The sequence below is a fragment of the Sapajus apella genome, unplaced genomic scaffold (assembly GCF_009761245.1).
Source record: "Sapajus apella isolate SASKATOON/1434 unplaced genomic scaffold, GSC_monkey_1.0 scaffold34, whole genome shotgun sequence".
NCBI lineage: Eukaryota > Metazoa > Chordata > Mammalia > Primates > Cebidae > Sapajus > Sapajus apella.
In genome coordinates this window covers 22,461,745-22,484,953 of record NW_022436974.1, presented here as the reverse complement: position 1 = coordinate 22,484,953, position 23,209 = coordinate 22,461,745, and the positions used below count along the sequence as shown (strand labels likewise).

At 44.1% G+C, this 23,209-nt stretch overlaps 1 protein-coding gene across 12 annotated transcripts in view; it reads right to left on the bottom strand.

Moving 5' to 3' along the window:
* The window catches only part of TENM4 (teneurin transmembrane protein 4), a 3,057,282-nt gene that overhangs the window by 153,734 nt on the left and 2,880,339 nt on the right, over positions 1-23,209 (bottom strand). For all 12 annotated transcript variants that reach the window (XM_032296006.1, XM_032296008.1, XM_032296015.1 and 9 more), the window contains 2 exons: positions 3,975-4,076; positions 1,813-2,007 (listed from right to left, as the gene is read on the bottom strand). In XM_032296006.1, the coding sequence (XP_032151897.1) occupies positions 1,813-2,007; positions 3,975-4,076 (297 nt within the window). The remainder of the gene's footprint in view (positions 1-1,812; positions 2,008-3,974; positions 4,077-23,209) is intronic.

Sequence of the window (23,209 nt, the reverse complement as noted above, 5' to 3'; positions counted from 1 at the left end):
CAAATAGATAATGTAAATCAAAGTTCCAAACAATTTTTTCTCTCTTATAACTAACACTGCAGCTCTGGGGCGCTGTGCGATGCCGGCTCATCTGGGGAAGGACCACTGCCCTTCCCTAGCCCACACAACATGGGTGGGATTGGGGGCAGCTCACAGTTTCAAGAGGAATCTCTTCTTTGTTTCTCTTTCCTTCACAGGGTCTTTCACCTCAAGTGACTCGAATAAAAAGGGACAGCAGATGAAGGTCACCATTCTCTGGATAAGAAGGCTGAGTTCCTTTGTTCCAGGGGTTGGCGTTCCTTGTCTCTCAGATAGCGCAAAGTAATCCCCATCAAAGTTAACAGGTCTGAATCAGGACTCCCAGCCACGCTTGGGGTTTACACACAGCTTGTCTCAGAGAGGCGATGCTTTTCAGACACTAATCTCTTCTTCTTCCCCACTCTTTGAAAATGGGCCTGTTAACATTCTGTTTTATTTTTAGAGCAAAGATGCCTGGGCGGGGGCTCTCTGTTAAACAGTAAATAGTTTAGAGGATCGGCTCTCCTTGGAGCCTCTTCCACTCACTGGGGAAGGTGCCAGGGTGCTAGACGGCAGAGAATGGGAGGTAACGACAGGAGCACAGCATCATCCATCAGTCTCAAACGGCAAATTCCAACCATTTCAAAAGACCTTGGATGAAGGGAGTGGGGCGAAACAGGAAATGTGCTTCAATCGTCCCCAGAATAATACTAATAATGTAAGAGCTCACATTTATGGAGCGTTTATTATGTGTCAGACACTGAGCTAAGTGCTTTACATGGGTCATTTAATTCAATCCTCCCAATGGCCCTCAGAGGAAGGCATTCCCATTTTATAGACAAGGGAACTGAGGCTAGTTAGTGGCAGGGCCAGGATGCAGACCTGTATCTGATTCCAGAGTGTGCACTTTTAACAGCTACTTTATACTACTTGTGAATAAGGCTCTTCCTCTCAGCTGGAAATACCACGCAGTCAAGAAGGAAAAGTACTGGATTTGAAGTGAGACCTGAGATGAATCCCAGTTCTGCCATCAGTCAGTTCAAAGACCGTGGGCAAGTTGCTGCCCTTCCCCGGGCCTCAGTTTCTTTATTTGTGAAACAGAAATATTAATTTATTTCACCTGGTTGGATTTTCTAGCAAAGAACCATGTCAATGTGAAATCAACAGTTCCCTTTGCTAGCCTCAGTCTACACAGCCATAGATTTACTTTATAAAGGAGAGAGGCATGCTCATGGGTACTGCAGAGCCATACACATGAACACACACAGACACACACGAGTGTGATAAAACAGGGCAGAGTGTGGAGGCCTATAATAGAATCACACTTCAGAAATGGAGATAAAAAATGAGCAGATGAGCCTAGAGGGGAGTGAAAAGAACTTGGGCTACGGAGCCAGAAAGACTGGGCTCAAACCCAGCTCTGCCATCTACTAGCCATGTATCCTTGGGAAAGTTATTCAACCCTCTGTGTCTTAGATTCCCTAACTATAATGTAGAGATGGTTACTCCTCCCTAATAAGGTTTGAATTACATGACACAGACTTCCAGTACAGCCTTGTACATGGTAAGTGATCAGTACATGACAATTCTCCCCTTTACTGACCAAGACGCGGATGTATTTGGCCTCCTCCTTTAGATTAGTTACTGTTGCTGGTGGATGGGCTTCTGGCTTGGTGAGGAAGCGGTCACAGAATGGTTCAGGAGGCTCCCCCTGCTCCCTGGTCACCTGCTTGGCCCTATGTGCCAGCCTCTATCTCAGAAGAAGGTGCCAGAGCTGCCACCTGCAAGTCTTACCTTCCTCACAGCTCTCGCCCTTGTAGCCAGGGTTGCAGATGCAGGTGCCCATGATGCAGGTCCCATGGTTGCTGCAGGCCACATCGATACACTGGTTGGTGGGCACATCGCACTCGGCCCCTTTCCAGCCACTGTGGCACAGGCATCTGCCCTTCATGTACTGGCCATTCCCGCTACAGAGCACAGGGCAGGAGGCTGGGGAGACAGCACCAGAAGTCTGGGGTGAATCAGTGTCCAGCACACCCCAGCTGCCTTTGTCCCTTCCTCCTCTTGGCCTGCCTGGCTTGACCAGTAACCTCAATTGCATTGCCACAAACACCCATGTGTGCCCATCTGTCTGCCTCTCTCGCTTTCTTTTCTTTCCAGTTTAAACACATCTAGATTTGTAGGTGACGGTGCACACTGCAGGGTCTGGCAGGGTAGGTATCCCCTTAAGCCCCTCCCCTTCATATTGCTGATGGGTACAGTGGCTGCCAGGAACCTCAGGCAGGAAGCTTCAGTCTGTTCCACGTCTCACTGAAAAAGACAGTGGCTGGACCCCCTGCTTGCCCTGAATCCCTTCTCCAGTGCTCTCCTCTGATAACACTCCACTTTCACTTCCCCACCCCTCGTCTGCCGCGCCACTTACTGTCCTCTTTATCCCAGCAAATCTCAGCTTCCCTTGCCTTTCAGGCCCCCACTCCAGCCCCATACAACCCTGCCCCCTTAAGAGGAGAGCAGAGCCCACATTGGCTCTTTAAAGTATTATCTTTTCATTCTGCCTCTTAGCGTAAGGGTTTTGTGATCTTCTCTACAACAGATACTATATAAAAATAAATTATACTGCATTGTGCTATAAGTACTTACCAGTCTTATCAAGATCCAATAAGGCTTTTTTACACATGACTCTTAACTTTAAGTGCATGTGGATGAGACTGTAATTCTTGTTAGAAGAAATGACTCATCTCTCTCTGCACCACCTTCCCTGGGCCCCACCTGGCTTCTTTCCTTTTTAAAGCACTCGGCAGGTAATCACTGTGTTTCCTTGGGGCTGCTAGTTTTGCTGCCTCAAACTGAGTCTATCTCACATTAGGAAGAGTAAACAGATTCTCATGGCACAGTCCTGGCAGGGTGTTGTTCACTCAGCCTGGAAAGCCATCTCTGCCTTCTACTTACGAACAATTTCTCCAGCCTCAGGACTCGGGTGTAATGTCACCTCATTTGGGAAGCCTTTTCCTGAAATTCATCCCTTCTACTCTCAGGCTGCTCCTCCCTTCTACTGTGATGGAAGCTTCTGGCACTTAACTGTGTTACAGTGTATTGCACTTATTACCATACTGCTTTGCAGTTGTCTATTTACTTGTCTGTCTCTGAGAACAGACTCAGAGCTCCCAGGATTGCATCTTACCCAGCACAGGACCAATCTCTAAAAGCGCATGAAGCAAATGGTTACTGAATAAGGGAAAAGGTGAAAAAACAGAAGAAGGGGCCATGTTAGTTTCCCAGCAGAGTGCCAAATTCTCAGGACTACAGATCTCCTTGGCATTTTCCTTGTTAATTATTCCAGGACAGAAATGACAGCCAAAAGCATGGAGTAGACCGTAGGCAGGCTTCAGACTATCTCCACAATATCATGGGCACTGGCTGTGCCTAAATGTCAGGTACCACTAGGGTCCTGTGTGGAAAAAAGTGGCCTGGTGCCTTCAGTCCCTCCCCTGGTGTCTTGGCTGATTCTGCCTGTGCTGTTAGAAGGTGCAAAGGAGCAGTCCTCAGGCTCCCCATCTAAAGGCCAGAGAGATGTCACACTAGTATGAAGATAAACTTCAAAGATGCATGGCTAGGGATAATCACTCCTATAAGAGGAAATCAACCTTTTAAAAGAACCCCCACTGCCACGCCACCTACCCCAGCAACAGACACCGACTTCACTGTGGCCACCCCACCATGAATTCACTGTCCCTTCTTGACTTCCCCAATCACCCACATGTGGATAACAGCAGCTGACAAGGTCATGGCTCTGCCTGCACACCTCCCTCCAAGGGCTTCTGGAGAATGGCCCTTGGAAACCTTTCTCCTGGGCATCAGAGATGGGCTGGACTTCTGCACTTGCTCTGAGAAGTGGAAGTGAGCTGCCTGAGGTGTCTGGGAAGCAGAAATTCAGAGCCCCAATGAAGAGTTCTCACCTCTGCCGCAGTCAGGGCCCAGGAAACCCAGGAAGCAGTGGCAGGTCCCAGAGATGCAGTCGCCATTGCCATAGCAGTTGCTGGGGCAGTTATCCACCGACTCTGCAGGGAGAAAAGAGAAGGAGAGTTAAAGACATAAATGGCCTTCCCCAAACAGAGCCCTGGAATCAAGCCTTAGGTCAACCAAGACCCACATATTTGAGCTCTTGTGGTCCCGTCACTGAAAGGAATGAATGGAGTTAAAATTCTATGTTATCTTTACTCTTATGGAAGCACAGCTCAATTGACATTAGGAGATGTGTTCTGGAAAATGTCGGCTTGAAGCAAATTTTGATAAATCAAATTTGTATCTACAAACACATTAGAGATTCTTCAGCTAAAAACACTGAGAGAAGACAGTTTAACCTGTTAACAGTGGTTTTCTTTGGGTGGTGTGTTACTGGGTGATTCTTATAGTCTTCTTTATACTTTTTGTATTTTATGCTTTTCTCAGAATGGGCTGATATTCCATTATTTTATTTTTACATGCAGCTATGGGGCATTTACCAATCTGTCTTTTCCCACCTCTGATTTTTCATATATCCATGTCAGTCCCCACCGTCTCTCACTGGAGCCACTACACCAGCCTGCGGCAGGCCTTTCAGCCTTCCCTCTTGCTCTCCACCCAGAAGTGTTCACCACCCAGAAGCCTAACTGATTTCTTTGAAACAAATCTGATCCTGTCACTCTCCTTCTTAAAACTCTTCAAGGGCTCCCCGTTTGCTGAGATGAAAAAAATTCAAGCTCTTTGCAGAGGCATGGAAGTTTTCTTTTCTGGCTGGGCGTGGTGGCTCACGCCTATAATCCCAGCACATTGGGAGGCTGAGGCAGGTGGACTGATTGAGGTCAGGGGTTTGAGACCAGCCTGGCCAACATGGTGAAACCCCATCTCTACTAAAAATACAAAAATTAAGCTGGCATGGTGGCACACACCTGTAATCCCAGCTACTCAGGAGGCTGAGGTGGGAGAATCACTTGAACCTGAGAGGTAGAGGTTGCAGTGAGCCAAGACTGCGCTAGTGCACTCCAGCCTAGGCAACAGAGTGAGACTATGTCTCAAAAAAAAAAGTTTTTTTTCCTATTCCATCTGCACTACTTATATCCCCAGACAAGCTGTTGGTCATGCCCCCTTTTGCAGGGATGTTACTTTCTCTAACTCCTCCTAATACGTTTGGTACATGCTCCATGTAACAGGTCAAGAAAATACAGAATCAATTTCAGAAAGATTTTAATAAAAAATCAGGCACTGTTTTGTAGCTCCTGTTGGTAAACCTGTTATTTGGAATGTGTGTTTATTTGGAACAGCTCATTTCTCAATAATGCTGGATGTGGAATGAAGCACAGAAGCAACTATATGCTGAATGCCTTCTTCATGCCAAATATTTCCACAAAATTTACTTCATTTCACCATCAACAAATCTGACAAGCACATATTGTTATTCTTATTTAAAAAAAAAATAGGTGACTGAGAGAAATGAAGTGACCTGCGGAAGGCACAGACACTAAATCACAGAAGCAAGACGGAAAGACTGGAACCTGAACCTTCAGACTCCGCGCCTGGCCTTGCTGCATGACACTACGCGATCTGGGTCCTGAAGGAACTTATTCTACAGCAGAATCCAGGGAAATGAACAGGCCGATCTATGGGTATAAGATCCCCCAATTTCCCACTTTTTTGGGGTCCTGATCGAGAACTACAGGCCTTGACCACTCTGTGGCCGACACAGCCATTTGCAATTCTGTAGCCTGGAGTCTACGCTGGATACCCTGAACATTCTCAGGTACTGAAAAAGGTGTGTAGGTTGCTTCCCAAAACAGTAAAGAAACTAGCCTTAGCCCTAGCCTTCAGCCAGACTCCTTAAATCTTCATATAAACTCCATACCCTGGGCACTTTGCTGCGGAGATACCTAGGTAGAACATGCCTTTCTCTTGCTGTCTGCACGAGAATCGCTACAGTACTCTATAAGTTCCCCTAATAAATGCTTTGGACTGATCAACCTGACTTTTAGTACTTCTTCCTTTGCAATCCCAACCAGCCCTATCTTGGGATAGTTGGGGCACTATCTCATGGGAACTTCTCAGCCTCTACTTTTGAAACATCTCTAGCTACAGGTTCACTGGATGGAGCAGTGGGACAGTGAGGCCCATCCTGAAGGCAGCAAAGGATCTACCTGTAGGATAGAGAATTCTATAACTTTCAGAGCTTGGAGGGATCCTAGACACATTCAGTCCAATTATCTCATTTGATAGAGAAGGAAACTGAGACCCAGAGGAAGGGCAGTGACTTGCCCGAGGTCTCAGAGGGAACCAGCACAGTCAGATTTGAAAGTAAAGGAAAAGGTTAGTTAGGCAGGCAGAGTTAGGGATTCGATCTGTTGTCCTAGCTCACAACTGTAAGTCATGAAGCCAAGATCAAGGCCTCTGTTAAATGAAATGTTACTATGTTAGATACAAGCCTTGCTTATAGGAAATTTGCAGCTTAACTGGGAGAACAAAATCATAAGTCAACTGTTGCATGAGGCATAGAAAAAGCTCTGTTTGGAGGTAAGAACACCTAGTTTTGGGGTCCACTCTTTTAGTACCATGATCTGTGACCTAAAGCAACTTCCTTTCCCTCTCTGGGCCTCAACTTCCTGATACGTGAAATGAAGGCAATAGTGGAGAATTCCCTGGGACTGCTTCCTGTTCTAAAATTCTGAGTCTATAATTAATTAAGACATCAAGTGTGGAGAAAACTTGATGTCTTAATTAATTAAAAGCATCAAGACAAGGGCATCAAGACTTAAACGCAGTACAGCACTTAAGGGTAGTACAGTGGCAGCTGGAATGGGGCAAAATTAGCAGAGAGAAGGCCTCTCGGAGGACGTGGGCTTGAAAAATGGTTTGGTGATATATTGGTGGAGGCGGCAGCATTTATAGCATGGTGCATTTCCAAGAAATGTCCTTCCTCAAGGTCTTCCAGTATCAACTTAAGAACTATTTTTAAAGTTTGGAAAAATGGTCCAAATGTGTGGCTCTTTTTGTGACTAGGCAATTCCACTCACTCAGTGTTGTCTCTGCTAACAGAAGCGGTATTTTATATTAACACAAAGTTGAGAACAAGAAGGTCTAATCCAACATGTGGCCTTATTTCAGGGCAAAATGGTCTGGGTCCCGGTAGGGCAAGACTTAGGCTGGGGACCTGAACATCTCTACTTTCTATTAGCTTTACCTGGAAGAATCCATATCCCTAAGACCTTCAAGTCAGTAGTGGATTCCTGAACATTCTTTCTTTGTTTTTAGAAAGAACCATTTAGGAAGTTTCATTTTGAATATTCTTTTTTAAAAATTAAAAGACTCCATCATCTCAACCCAAAGTCGCCTTAAGCAGATAAGCAAAGTCTCAGGATACAAAATCAACGTGCAAAAATCACAAGCATTCCTATACACCAATAACAGACAAATAAGGAGCCAAATAATGAGCGAACTCCCATTCACAATTGCTACAAAGAGAATAAAATACCTAGGAACACTACTAACAAGGGATATGAAGGACCTCTTCAAGGAGAACTACAAATAACTGCTCAAGGGAGGCCACAAACAGATGGAAAAACATTCCATGCTCATGGTTAGGAAGAATCAATATCATGAAAATGGCCACACTGCCCAAAGTAATTTACAGATTCAATGCTAACCCCATCAAGCTACCACTGACTTTCTTAACAGAATTGGAAAAAAACACCTTAAATTTCATACGGAACCAAAAAAGGGCCCACACAGCCAAGACAATCCTAAGCAAAAAGAACAAAGCTGGAGGCATCACTCTACTTGACATCAAACTATACTTCAAAGCTTCAGTAATAAAAACAGCATGATATGGGTACCAAAACAGAGATATAGACCAATGGAACAGAACAGAGGACTCAGAAGTAATGCCACACATCTACTACAATCTGATCTTTGACAAACCTGACAAAAACAATCAATAGGGAAAGGATTCCCTACTTAATAAATGGTGTTGGGAAAACTGGCTAGCCATATGCAGAAAGCTGAAACTGGATCCTTTCCTTACACATTACACAAAAATTAACTCAAGATGGATTAAAGATTTAAATGTAAGACCTAACACCATAAAAACCCTAGAAAAAAACCCAGGCAGTATCACTCAGGACGTAGATATGGGCAAGGACTTAGTGACTAAAACACCAAAAGCAATGGCAACAAAAGTCAAAATAGAAAAATGGGATCTAATTAAACTAAAGAGCTTCTGCACAGCAAAAGAAACTATCATTAGAGTGAACTCGCAACCAACAGAATGGGAGAAAATTTTTGCATCTACCCATCTGACAAAACTAATCTCCAGAATCTACAAAGAACTTAAACAAATTTACAAGAAACAAACAACTCCATCAAAAAGTGGGCAAAGGATATGAACAGACACTTCTCAAAAGAAAACATTTATGTAGCCAACAAACATATGAAAAAAAGCTTATCATCACTGGTCATTAGAGAAATGCAAATCAAAAGCACACTGAGATACCATCTCACACCAGTTAGAATGGCGATCATTAAAAAGTCAGGAAACAACAGATGCTGGAGAGGATGTGGACAAATAGGAACGTTTTTACACTGTTGGTGGGAGTGCGAATTAATTCAACCATTGTGGAAGACAGTGTGGTGATTCCTCAACGATCTAGAACTAGAAATACCATTTGGCCCAGCAATCCCATTACTGGGTATATATCCAAAGGATTATAAATCATTCTATTATAAACACACATGCACACGTATGTTTATTGCGGCACCTTTCAAAATAACAAAGACTTGGAACCAATGCCCATCAGTGATACACTGGATTTAAAAAATGTGACACATATACATCATGGAATGCTACACAGCCATAAAAAAGGATGAGTTCATGTCCTTTGCAGGGACATGGATGAAGCTGGAAACCATTCTCAGCAACACAAGAACAGAAAACCAAACGCTATAGGTTTTCACTCATAAGTGGGTGTTGAACACTGAGAACACATGAACATAGGGAGAAAAACATCACACGCTGGGGCCTCTCAGGGGGTGGGGGTTAGGGTGGGATAGCAGGGGTGTTGGGAGCTAGGGGAGGAATAGCATTAGGAGAAATACCTAATGTAGATGATGGGGTGATGGTTGCAGCAAACCACCATGGCACGTGTATACCTATATGACAAACCTGCATGTTCTGCACATGTATGCCGGAACTTAAAATATAAAAGTTCATAAAAATTTAAGATTTTGAGTAAAGTTTAAAGCAAGATAATTTTCACTTTAAGCTACTGGGGTAATTACACAATCAGAGAGATAGTCCTACCTGCAGTACTGTAGAAAGAGTTCAGGGCAGAAAGGAGAAGCCTGGCTTCCAGGTCTTGTCCTGCTATGGTTGTGAACCCTTGGTCATGTCACACGACCTTTCTGTACCTGTTTTCTCATTATTGCACTTGCTCTTCCCATATGTTCTTGCTTGGCAACTTCTAATCCTTCTTTCAAATCCAGTTCAAATGCTACCTCCTTGGAAAGGCCTGGACATCTTAAACAAGCTAAGTTACTTCCAGAACTCTTTTTCCCTCACCCTTATTAAAGTGCCATATAGGCATTTGTTGACTGTGAACTCCTTTAAGACAGGAACTGAGTTTATTAATTTATGCATTTGACCTAGTATGCAATTGAGAGGAGGGTCTCAATAAATATTTGTTTCTACCCTGAAAGAATTCAACTAGATGAGCTCAGAAACCCCTCCCAAATCTAAATTTTTATGGTTCAATCCTTCTCAAACCCAGTGGTATAAAGCATATCTCCTAATAAAATTACTATAATTACCAGTTGCACTTTTAACAGGATCAACTGCAAATAAGTGTTACATACTTTGTAAGATTCTGATTTCCGGAGTCTGCAAGATATAACCTGTTTATCATCTGCCAAAAAGCCAAAGTGAGAAAGGAAGGAAAGCATATTTTCTGAGACTAAGTACAGTGTTGGTTGCTAAACCTGACAGCATAGAAGCCTGTTTGCTACAAACCTTGCCCCAGGCTACTGGTGTTACAGAAGGCAGAAGTTTTAGAAGACATGAAATAATTTTAAGACGGCAACAAGGAAATGGAAAGGAGATATATGGAGCAAGTTTTCTTTTGATAACATGTTTATGTATATATTTTTCTTCCACTTGAAGGGATTTCAACAACTTGTAGTTAGGATCCCACAAATAATGAGTCTCCACTGACCAGGTATCTCTATGCCATACACTATGGGAGAAGTGACATTCTTTGGCTGGGGAAAGTGTGAACTTTACTGCCTAAGTACTGTGGATGTTCCCAATTAGCGTTCGGTGAGTTTCCTCCTCCACCGTCTCTCCTGCTTTGTTTGTGTTTGTGCTGCAGCTGCCTTCATTTAGCAGAAGGTGTGCCTTTAGATCTGCTTGGATCCAAATTAAAAATTCCGCAGCCTATTAATAACTGATTTTCATAATTGGGTGGATGGCATGTTGGAAAACAGGGGCCTTTCCCCCAGCTTGTTTTTCTTTCATAGCAGTGGGCCCTGGTAGAAAATTTGATTTTCAGGAACTTGTTTTTCCTTTCATCTGTATTGGAAAGCAGAGTTTAAGTGTTTCCTTAGCTCATTCTCTGGACATGTGTTGTGAGTGGGAGTGTTCTTTGGATGTTGAACAAAATATTGCTTGAAATACAAAAGGGCAACTGCAGAAGAAAGAAAAGACAACAATGCTTCTTCCCAGTGGAGACATGGGAGTCAGGAACTCACAGAGGCCTCAGGGAACCCACTGCAGTGCCCGTTTGACCGTTCACTACTCCTGTTTTCTGAAACAAATCATTAGCACAGCTATGTCAAGGTGAAAGATGATCACAGCTGATAACTAAGGCTTCCTGAGTCCAGGGCTGACATCTCATTTGCATCCTTCTGGTTTTCTTTTTTTAAAATCCTGAAGCCTCATTTCATAGGAAACAAGGAGTGATCACAGAAGAAAATCCTATCAGGAGGACTACCTGGACATCCCAATTGCCTACTGAACTGTCACACAGGGGCAGTAATACCAGAAAAGGAAAGGCAGTTCTTCTCCTCTGTCAGCTCACCATGGCATGGGCATACCTGTCTCTTGCCTTACTCTGAGCAGGGAAACCTCTGTGGTCCTGCCAGCTTGATGGTGGACTCCAGCATCAAAGACAGAAGGAAACAGCTTTGTGAACGAGGTCAAGGCCCACTCGACATTCTCATTCTCTCCTTTCTGCTCACCCCACAATTATCCCTCCCTCCCAAAAGTCCCTGTATGTCTTGTTCCCTTGTGATACGTCCAGGCTAATAGCAGCCTGCATTTACTACCAATATCTCCTTCCTCTGTTTTTGTTGTCCCCTTACATTGTAAAAGTGGTTGTCAGGAACTCTTTGGGAACACCTGGTTAAAGTACCAAGGTTTATCCACTGCCAGAGATCTGCCTTCTCACTCCTCCTGGCTTCTCTGGAGGATGGAAAATAATGCTACAGGCAAGAAGGAACTTGAACCCCAGGACAGCCAACTGGATACATCACCTTGACTGCAGCTAGTGACATTTATATTTTAGGTCACACCTATTATATCCCCTTTGTTCCTGAAATAGAAGGACTGGATTTATTATTAGCAGCCGAAAAGAAGAAATGGTAACAAACTAGATAGCATAGCTCAGATTTAATTCTACAGCAACTCAAGGTTGAAGGAAGAGTCCAACAGAGACCTTCTCATTCCCTCAAACGGAACTGTGAAAAGCATATCATATATTCTAACTTAATCTTCACAAAAATTATGAGACATAGGTACTTATGTCACTGTTTTATAGTCTCAGATGGAGAATGAGAGATGAAGCCACCTTCTCAAGGTCACACAACTGATAAGGGAAAATCTGGTAGGTGAACCTGTCCTATATGCAGCCAAAGTTTGCAGCATTTGGCCTGGACCAAAGTATGGGCTCTGGAATCCTTACTAGCTAGGTGCCTTTGGACAAGCCATCGCTATACATTGTTTTCCTCATCTATAAAACGGGGTCAACAGTCACCCCCACCTCTGAGAGTTATTTTGAAGACCAAATAGGGTGATGCTGTATAAAGAGGGTGGCCCAGGACCTGGCAGAGCTGGTATTTTGGTTTTAAAGAAGGGTCACACATGCCTTCCATTTATGAATTAAAACAACACTGTGACTTGGTCTAATGAATCCAAACAAGGAAATGTGGGTTTCTGGGGGTGGTAAACATACACACAAGACACATGGAAACTCCCCATGGTAAAAACTGGAAAGCAAACAGGCAATGCTTCTGAATGTGAAGAAGGCAGGGTGTTTGGATAAATTTTCTCCTGGGGGAAAGCACTGTGAAAGCAAATTAAACTTGTCTCCCAGCAGCCCAAACACCGGCAGGCTCATGACAACATCTGAAAGAAGTTTTCTCCCCGTGCACTCTAGATTGGCACTGGGCAGGTGCCAGGTGCTGGAAAGCTGTTCCATGGCCTGTGAGGGGTCGGTCCCTATAGGCGCCCCAGCTTTCTTTGCAGATGATGGAATTCAAAGGCCTTGAGTCTGCAACAGTCTAGGTCAATGCAATGACAAAATTTTGACAAAGCCCCTGACAGACTGGGCTTGAAGCCAGTTCTGTACTGACATTTGAATTGTGAGATCTGTTTTCAGTCCTATCCAGAAGGCCACCAACCACTATTAAGACCAGCTTTAAGGAAGGGTCTAGGAGAAAGGTTGTTTCCTTGATAATATTCAGTCTTTGTTCTTTGTTAATTATTTCTTTGGGGGCAAATCAAATTTTACCAATAAGACTGTGAGCTCCTTCAAGACAGGCATAATGTCTGGTTCTCCAAAGAGTCTTGTGAGTACTAAACATAAATCAAGAACGCAATAGTATTTATTGTATTGATAAACTAATTAGGGATATCATGGTAAAATAGAGAAAAACAGTCAGAGAAGTGGGGATAGAACAATAATCAGGTTCCAGAGGCGTTTGGTGGCCAAGAAACATACTGTTTCCCTTGCCTCTATTTTTAGATTACAATGCATAGAATAAACAGTGATAGAAAGCTCAACTTCACAGTGTGCTCTCAGACCACATTTGGAATTCAGCAGTTCACATCTGGGTGCCACATTTAAGACACTGATGAGATAAGCTAGAACCTATTCATTGAAGAACAACCAGAAAGATAAAAGAACTTGAAACCACATTTCAAATAAAGAATTCTTGAAGGAATTGAAAATTTAGCATACTAAGGGGGTTATGACATCGGTTTAAAAATATCTGAAAGGTCATTAGGTGAAATAAAGACTTTGTTTGTGGCCCTAATAGGTTGACCTTGGTCCAATGAATAAGGACTATAGTTCTTGAGAAACAGACTTGGTTCAAACGAAAAATGAACTTACTTACTTTCTAAGAGTCAGAGCTGAATACTACTTACTACATTGGGTTACATTCTGTTTATGTATCTGCCCAAATATTGTAAACTTCTTGAAGGCAGGAAATGTGTTATTCATCTCTGGATATCTGGCAAACAATAGCATCCTTGATTCAAAGCAGTTAATGAATGTTTGTTAGCTGACTGACTAAACTGAATGACCTAGGTGATCTACAAGGTCACATATTTTCAGTTACTGGATGTATTCAAGGAGAGAGCAGATTAATGACTAGTGTGGACACTGCAGTGGGTATTAAAGTGTATAGCATTTTCCAAGCCTGAAAGCTAATGACTGTGAGTCATGGTGTAAAGGAACTTGCTTGGACTGTCTCAGGAAACTTGGGTTCCAGTCCTACTCCTGCCATCCACTTGTGAAGTGACACTGGCCAAATTCCTTCCTCCTCAGAGCCTTTCTTTTCGTTTACAGAATTTATCAATATTTATTCAGTAAATATTTACTGGGAATCTACTCTGGCTCAGAAAGTGTTCCACTGAAGTAGATGGCTTAAGAGATCCATCAGGTCGAGCCTCCTGTGATCTAATGAATTAAACCGAATTGTCAGTGCTTACAAAATATTACATACAGGCGAAAAAGCTGAGAAAAAAAAAAAAAAACATGTTCGATGAGAACACATGAATACAGGAAGGTGAACAACACACACTGGTGCCTGTGGGGGTGGTTGGGGGAGGGAGAGCAGCAGGATAAATAGCTAAGGCACGTGGAGCTTAATACCTAGGTGACAGGTTGATAGATGCAACAAACCACCATGGCACACGTTTACCTATGTAAAAAACCTGCACGTCCTGCACATGTAGCCTGGAGCTTAGGATAAAATAAAATAAATAAATAAATAAATAGACAAGAAATAGGAACTAAGGGCTGACTTACATTTTATTACTTCAATACAAACTGTGAGTTAAAATTAAGAAAAAGAAACCATCATGTTCATAGCCGGGCAGAGAGTAGAGGGGGAGACGTTTGCTCATTTCAGGACCTACCTTTCAATCCTCCCTGCGGTTACTGAGATAACAGTATCGCATTAACATCCATTCCTTGACGGAAGCCTCGGCGGCCCCTAGGCCAACCTCCTTCCTGGCTGTTGGCGGCAGCGCCCTCAGATGTCAGTGCGCCACTGTGGGCTCTGGTTCTGCTGTGTCTCCCAGTGGTGCCCCGTGAGCAGATGCCAGAGAGGTCACCAAGACACACACCAAGTGCTGGGGAGACTGCCAAGCGCCTCACTCTTCAAGAGCTCGAGGCCCTTCTGAAGAGAGGTGAGAGCTCGGGGAAACGCCTCTTCCCTCCACCCTTAACCCACAGCTGCTCCAGTGCAGTGCCCCAGCCGCAGTGCCCGCCCAGGTGGAACATATAATGCCCCGCCCTGTTCCCACTGATTGGACTGGGCTGAGCACCTGACACAAGCTGAGCTCAGGGATAGACTGAACCGCACAGCCGGGCGCAGTGCCGCAGGACGTGGCGCCGGACCAATCAGAGCCCGCTGTACAGTATTTGAACGAAAATGTACCCAGGGAACTTATTCGGGAATGGCAGCTAAAGGGTGAGATCAGAGGAGAGGGGCTGGTGAGGTCCTTATGGCCAAGGAGGAACCAAAGTCAAGAGGAAGTAGTCCTAAGTGAAGAGAGGAAGCTAGCTTGTCCCCAAGAATGGTGGATGGAGCTGAAGCCTAGAAAGAGGCAGGAACAATGAGCAAGAGGCCAGCAGCGAGTCACATGGAGGAAGAGAATAAATGAATGAATGAAAGGCTTCTAGAGGCTTATCGGTGCCTATATTCGTCCCCAGCAATAGGAATCTTTTAGAAACGACTTCACTGCCACATCAGCTTTTCCTTGAGATTGCTTGAGTGTGTTTTGCCCCTTGCAACAGAAAAAACTAATTTACCTTGGCACCTCACCAGGATCTACTCACAGCTTGGAGGCTTTGATGATAACTGATAAATGCAGAACTTTTTGTTTTTCAAGTATTTCCACATGCAGTTTTATTTTATCCTTACAATAGTTCTGTATGTAGGAAGGGAAGGTGTTATTTCCCATGTCGTAGATGAGAACATGAAGGCACAGATACTTACCTAAGTTGATGCAGCTAATAAGTGACAAGGCCACTGTTAAAATCTGGATTTCTACACCTACCTAATCTAGGGATTCTTCTACCATACCACAACTGCCAAACTGGTTAAAAAATAAAAACGTGGTGTTAGTCTGTCCTCACATTGCTATAAAGCAATACCGGAGACTGAGTAATTTATAAGAAAAGAGGCTTAAATGGCTCATGGTTCTGCAGGCTGTACAGGAAGCATAACACTGACATCTGCTTATGGGGAGACTGCTGGAAGCTTACAGGCATGGTGGAAGGTGAAGTGGGAGCCTACATGTCACATGGAGCAAGAGCATAAAAATGAGGGCGGGGAGGCACTACACTAGACCTGGGGAGAGCTCACTATCATGAGGACAGCACCAAGGGGGATAGTACACATTCCCTTTTCAGAAATCTGCCCCCATGATCCAATCACCTCCTACATTAGGGATTACATTTCAATATGAAATTTGGATGGGGACACACATCCAAACTATATCACATGCTGATCCAATTCCTTTTGCCTCTAGACTTGTCAATTATAGAGTCAGGACTACTGCAGAGGATGCTGCCAGGGCCAGTACATTCCAACTGGTAACTATTTTGGCTTCATTAACTGAAACTCTCATTTTCAAATGTGCCTACCAGTATTCAAAAATCAAAATGCTGCTCCAGCTACTCGCAACTGTATCATACTTGGACAGAAATATTGATTTACTGATCAACTCTCTATTGACTCCACTGTGTTGATGCTGTCAGGAGGGAGGATCCAAAGCACGGTCCTTATTCTCGAGGAGCAGTGGGAAGGCTTTAGCTTTTGGAGTCACACCAATCAACGTCTGAATTCCAACTCTGTGACTTCTCAGGGTGGGACTTGGAAAAGTCACTGTATCTGAGTCACAGTTTACTCATTAGTGAACTGAGAAAATCACTCACCTTACGCAGTTGTGAAAAATAAAACCACCATATATATGCATTGGGTACATAAAAGGTACTCAGGAAATATTAGCTTACACTGTGTAATCTCTGTGATTTTCAGACTTTATCCTCTGTCAGCCACCTGAAAGCTTGTTAAAACACTGATTGCTGGACCCTATCCACCAGAGTTTCCAATTTAATAGATCTGGGGTAGGGGCTCCAGTGATGATAATATCCTTGGTCTGGATACTACTTTGAGAACCTCTGGTCTGGAAGAAAGACTGACTTGACATACAGGTCTGTAAAAACAAGCCAGGGAGGCAGAAAGATCTAAATTACTCAAGAATGCAAAAGAGCTTGTGGACCAGTTCCAAAGAGGAGGACTTGGTCCTGCAGGAGGTAGTATTTGAACAGCTCTTAAAGAATAGGCAGCCTTTTGAAATGCAAAGCAGTTCTGGGCAAGATGGAGGTCAAGTAAGAGTAAGAGCCAGATCCAGAATAATCATTTTTGCTGCTCCCACGCAGTGACCTGCTGATCATAATGCCAACTTCATGTCAAGTCTGTCTCTGGGACAAATTGCTTAAGAAATCAGTGTAAAACATTCAACTCAGCTGCTGTCTAGAGAGTTCCATCTAATGAGCATCTCTATGTGTTGAATTATTCTGTGATGACAGACAATGCAGAACGAGGAAGTGGGGTGGGGGAGCTGCTAATCATTCTTCTCCAATCATTTATCCAGGCTTGTCACCAAGCTCTCTACTACTTAAAAACCAAATAGAAAACCAAATCCCCCCTCCTCCTTTTTTTTTTTTTTTTTTTTTGAGACGGCGTTTCGCTCTTGTTACCCAGGCTGGAGTGCAACGGCACAATCTTGGCTCACTGCAACCTCTGCCTCCTGGGTTCAAGCAATTCTCCTGCCTCAACCTCCCAAGTAGCTTGGATTACAGGCATGTGCCACTATGCTCAGCTAATTTTTTGTATTTAGTAAAGATGAGGTTTCACCATGTTGGTCAGGCTGGTCTCGAACTCCTGACCTCAGGTGATCCACCTGCTTCAGCCTCCCAAAGTGCTGGGATTACAGATGTGAGCCACCGTGCCCAGCAGCTATCCTCCCTTTTAAGTCAGCACAGTCAAGTATAAAAATGCACAAAACTATATAAAGATAACCTAGATACTTACAGGTAAAAACCTCTATGTTGGCTTGGACATCACTTGGAAAATGGAAATATCCAGGCCATGTTACTCATGGCCTGGACCGTTGCATAAGCATTTTAAGTGGACTTCTGTCTCCAGGCCCACCCCTTTGTGATATCTACTCCAGATGACAAGGGACAGTAGCCTTTCATAGGGCCACTGTCCCTTATCATCTGGAGTAGATATTACAGATAGGAGCCCTATGGACACTTCTGTTTACGTAGTTTTTTAAAAATTTGAATTAGTTGCCAGAATTTTTAAAAAACGAGATCAAAGAAAAAGCTTCATGTTGGCTTTAAGATATTTATTTGGATACTTAGTATTTGTTAAACTGTTTTTTAAAGTTTTAAAATTGGAAGATCCAACATGGCAATAATCTCATCTCATTTAGGGGAGGCCCAGACCCTGTGATTTGCCACAGGCTGTCTCTGTAGCTTCCTGCACTAGGTCACCTGCCTGGTTTCTAGGCATCCGAATATACCACCCGGGCCTGGAGCAGTGTTTTCTAAAAGTCACTTATTTGGGTACTGCCTTTATGCTGTTGCCATATTCACACACCATCTGTCCTATTACTCACTTAGCATTTTTTGATTCATTTATTTTCTTAACTTTATTTAAAATAGAAATTCAATATCACTATGAAATGATGATTTGCTATAACTGTATTTTTCCAGTTTACTAAAATAAATACATAATTTTTGAAATAGAATCTGTCTATGTATAATCTAAAATAATCTTGAGAACTATACTTTAGAAAACACTGGAGAGGAGAAAGCCCAAATTTCTGAACCAAGAGTTTAAGGATCCAATTTCTCTTTTCAAGCAAGATCTTTCTCATGCCCTCTTTGTGCTGCTACCAAATTACTTCCACTTCTCAGCTGAACCCACACTCCCTTTTCAGGGTTCCTGACTGAGCCTGCTGCTGATAACTTTACCTGAAAACTCCCTTTCCCCCTTATCCACTTGTCCAAGTGCTATCTATCCTTCAAGGTTCAGTTTAAATATTACTTCTTTCATGAAGGTTCCCCAGACTCTTCCTAGCAAGACAAAGCTCTCATTTGAATCCTGATGGCAATTTACTTCTGTCTTTCGCTTGTTACCTACTGCTGCCTACTTCGCAATCTAGTTATTTGTGAGTATGGCTGTTTTCCCCTAGTTGACTGCAAATTCATTGAAGAAGAAGGATCCTTCCAATTCTTCCTCTTATCTGCGCTGCCGCAGTGACTGGCACAGTGATCTGTCTGGAGTAGCTACACAGTCAACACTTGTTAAATGTATCAGATGACAAAGAGCAATTTGTGGTTGGTTTCATGTCCGTTGGGTGTTCAGCTTCAAATCTTAAGGCTGGGCTCTTTCTGTGGAGCCTGCATTGCTTACTTCCTTGCTGATTCCTGTTTTTTCAAATTTCCTTTTTATAAATTGTTTCCAGACCTGCAGCTTCACTGTGATCTGTCTTACCATGGGCCTGTTACATTTAGCTAGACATGGTACTGGCCTCTCGTCTCCCAAAACATGTATTTGGGGAGCACGTAATAATATCACTTTGCAGGGTCCCAGTTCTTTTCTCTAGCAAGAGCTGCCAAGATGGAGTCCGTGAATTATGTACTTAAATTATTCTTTCAGGATATAACACAATAAGTTGATTAGCAAGATGGATATATTCTCAGGCTCTGGTGGATTTTTCTTTACAATAATTGTAATACGTGCTGGTCAGCAGCACAATGATTTCAACAATATATCTTTCTTATTTATCTACTAGGTAACACTCAACATAATAACTTGGGTCTATATCTTTGAGCCAGAGGCCAAGTTGGACTTCTGTTTGACACCAAATCCTGTTAGAGATCATGGTAATGTAATTATATGTTCAAGTTAAATATTTTATAGCTGCTCTAGCCACCTAGGCACATGACTTCCTCAGCCTCTAGGCAGAAATTGCCTCGTGGCAAAAGCGGCAGGTACATATCTTGTAAGAAATTGAGAAATAGTTGCTGTTGTGAAAAGTTTATAGAAACTTCTGGCCATTTCCAACTCTGGCAGCAGCAGGACTTTAAGCCACCACTGGATGAAGTTATAACACAAATGTTAGCCCCAGCCTGGGCCTGGCCTAAAGGGCAAGGAAGTCTCCCCAGCTCCCAGGCCAATGTGACCAATGAGAGAGTGGCCTGTGGGGCCATCTGCTCTCCACCCAGTGGGAGGTTTGGAAGTGGTTTGGAGCTCCTACACTCAGCTGTCTGCATGCCTAGATGAAGACAACCTGAGACACTCCTCAAGCACTAGACTGCAGCCCCTGTGTCCTGCCAGCCTTCCTCCCAGGTCCCTGGTTCTTTCTACTTGTCCACTGGGCTGGTGTGTGAGTGTGACCCAGGTGTGGCCAGCTGGCCCTGTGTCCCCCGTGCATAGTCTCTGACTGACCTCTCAGCTCAGGGGTGGATCTTGTCTCTGGCATGATTTGACTTTACAAGGCTGAACTCCCTGGTCCATGGCTGAGCATGGACTATGCCATGAAGCAGACCTAGGCGTGGTTTCCAGCTCTGCCTCTCACTAGTTGTGTAACCTTGGGCAAACCATTTAGTGTCTCTGAGCTCTGGATTCCTCACTTACCTCTTTCACGTTGGGGTTGGAGGGCTCAATGAGATAATGCATGGAAGGCATTTAGTGGGGCCTAGGGTAAACGTCTCATTAATAGTAGGTAAAATGAAACCTAGTCAGAACAAACCAAACAAAGCAAAACCACTGGGACATGCCAAGTCAGAGGCTGGGTGGTATCACAGAGACAGCACTGACTTGCTGGCTTCAGAATGAGACTCTGGGGGTTCTAATCCCACTCTGCTATCTCCTTTCTGAACTTGAACAAGTTGCTTCAGCTCTCTGTGTCTCAGTTTCCTTGTCTGTAAAATGGGAGTGATAAGAAAGCCCTGGACACACAGTAGGGATTACAGTCTTATCAAGAGAAAGACTGAATAGGGGCCTGTGGATGCTTCTGTGTGGGCGTTTCTGGTGGCTGTCCCCTGGCTGGCTTTGGCTCACTCCTTCTCCTTCACCCGGGGTTCCTAGCTTGCTGTGCATGCAGGTGTGTGTACTTCGTGACAACAGGATAAGAGGGAGCCTGGCTCTTGACCTGGAACAACAGCAATTAATGCTCCAACACCATCTCCACACAGTACTAGCTTATATCATTAAGACATAGTGAGTTCACGTGAGATTATGTTTCTTCTGCCTATACCACAACACATGGGGATGTGCCCACATGGAGGTATCAGGGCTGTTAATTCTCTCTTCCCTTCAGCTTAAACCTCCGACAAACATTTTACAGACATTTCTCCCTCTTTCTGTGAAAGATGAGTTTTAAGCATCTAGCCTATTCCTAGAACCCCCCATGGCATTTCCCATAAATTCCCATCATACTGGCCAATGCCTGGCTTCTTTCCTCCATTACTGCTCACCCTGGACACCTTGGTGGTGCCTATGACCAGGGAGGCTGTTCTGATGACTGGGGCTGATCCATCAGTACAGCCAGGGGCTGGGCCTAGCAGCCCAAGGTAGACAGCGCACAAAGGAGAGGCTGCGATCTGCTCACTACTCACTGTTAAACTGAGGAAGAAGGGGGCTGATGCTAGGCTTGCTGGTCTCCAGGCTTCTAAGGGATGTAACAGAAAGCAGGAAGAACAGATCAGCACCCTCCCAGGGAGCAGACTCCCTGCTGCTGAGCCGTCCATGCCTGGCGGTGCAACAGTGTTCTGGAGAACGCAGGTGCACATCCCCGTCAGAGAAGTCGGCCCGAGGTGGCTGCTGCTCGGGTCTTCTGATGGTTTGCCAGGCTCCGACTTTCCAAAGGCTTGGGGAGAGCAGTTTTAATTAATGATGGCTGAGTGTAACCTCTCTTTCCTCCCAGACCCTGGGGGAATCCCAACCTTCACACTCAGCTGCCAGGACAGTAAATTAAGAGAGAGACTCTGGGCAGGGATATTTTCAAAAACATCCACGGAAAGTCAAAGAAGTGCTAGAATATTTGACCTCTCATTCTTCCCATCTAAACTTCTCTGATTTTTTTTTTTTTTACTACAGATCCATGTTTTTAATAATAATGATAATAATTAAATAAGGTGGTAATAGTAGCCATTACCACCACCTGTAATTGAGTCCTACTATGTGCTAGACACTGTGATAAACCCATTAAACTCATACATTATTTAACTCTTACCCCAGCATTAAAAGTTAGGCATGGTTATTCCTATTTTTCAGATAAGAAAATAGAGGCTTAGAGAAGTGAAATGACTTGCAGATCCCAAAACTGTTAGGCTCCCCAAACAATGAGTTACTGAAAACCTACTAAGTGCCAGGTGCAATTACAGAATTAATTGCTTTCTTCTCTGGCTCCACAGAAACACTGACCAAGTTTCATGACACCTCAGGAAAAGTGCACTGCAGCTAGTTATCTCTGTGTCTGCCTCCTCCACTGTAACATGAGCTTAGAGGTCCAAGGTGGGGCCTAACTCCCTCTACAGACTCAGCTCCCAGCTCCTGGCCAGGGGAAGAGCAAATGCTTGGTCAGCTGTGATATGAGGAAGGCATAGCCTCTGCCCTTTACCCTCAAAGTCTGATACACGATGCGCTAAGGGCTTGAGGTAATAAATGTGTGCGCAGGTGACACAGCAACATCTCACGGAAGGCCAGGAAGGCATCGCCACTCAACCTTGGGGACTGGCCAGATATTCCCCAGGCAGAGAAAGGCACAGGGAATATTTAGAAAGAACATTACCTTCAAAGGCAGGTGTTATTACAGGTAGTGCAGTGGGGTGGCACACAGGAGGAGCCACAGAATTGAAGCTGTAAAGGGCATCAGCTGACAGATGCTAGTAATGAGGGACAAAAGAGACTTTACAGAGTTTGAGCTGAAGGCCCAAAGCAGCTTTATTTTAGGCAAATCACAATGCCTACTATTGTAAATACTTCTCCTCTCTGAACAGTCATTTGAAACTGACAATAACCGGGATGCTGGAACTACAGGTTTGGGCCTAGGGCTCTGACTCCCTTCAGAAGTCCTCCTCATTTGAACCCCAGCCAGTCAATATGCCTCTGCTTTGGGATTCTCACTAAAAGTTCAAATTAAACAAAATAATATGAGAGACTATTGCAAGTCAGGCATAGTGCTGGTGCATTGCATTGTGTCATTAATTCTTCCAAGGGTCAGGGAGGATAATTGATGTTCTCAAGGTCTCACAGCTGAGTGGCTGCAGAACTGGGATGGGAACCATGCTCTCATTCCCAGCCAGTCTAAGCAGGTTCCCCCCACACTTCAAGCAGCTTCTCATCTTGGATTTTTGTTCAGTGCCTTTTCTTTTCCTTTCTAACTATCCAAATCCTTATGAGTCTTCTTGGTTCACCCTAGTCTATAGTGATCCTCGTGGTTGGCTTTCTCAAAATTCCCTTGACAATTCACCTTATGCCCTATGTCGCCCAGGCTGCAGTGCAATGGTGCAATCTTGGCTCACCGCAACCTCTGCCTCCCGGGTTCAAGCAATTCATCTGCCTCAGTCTCCCAAGTAAG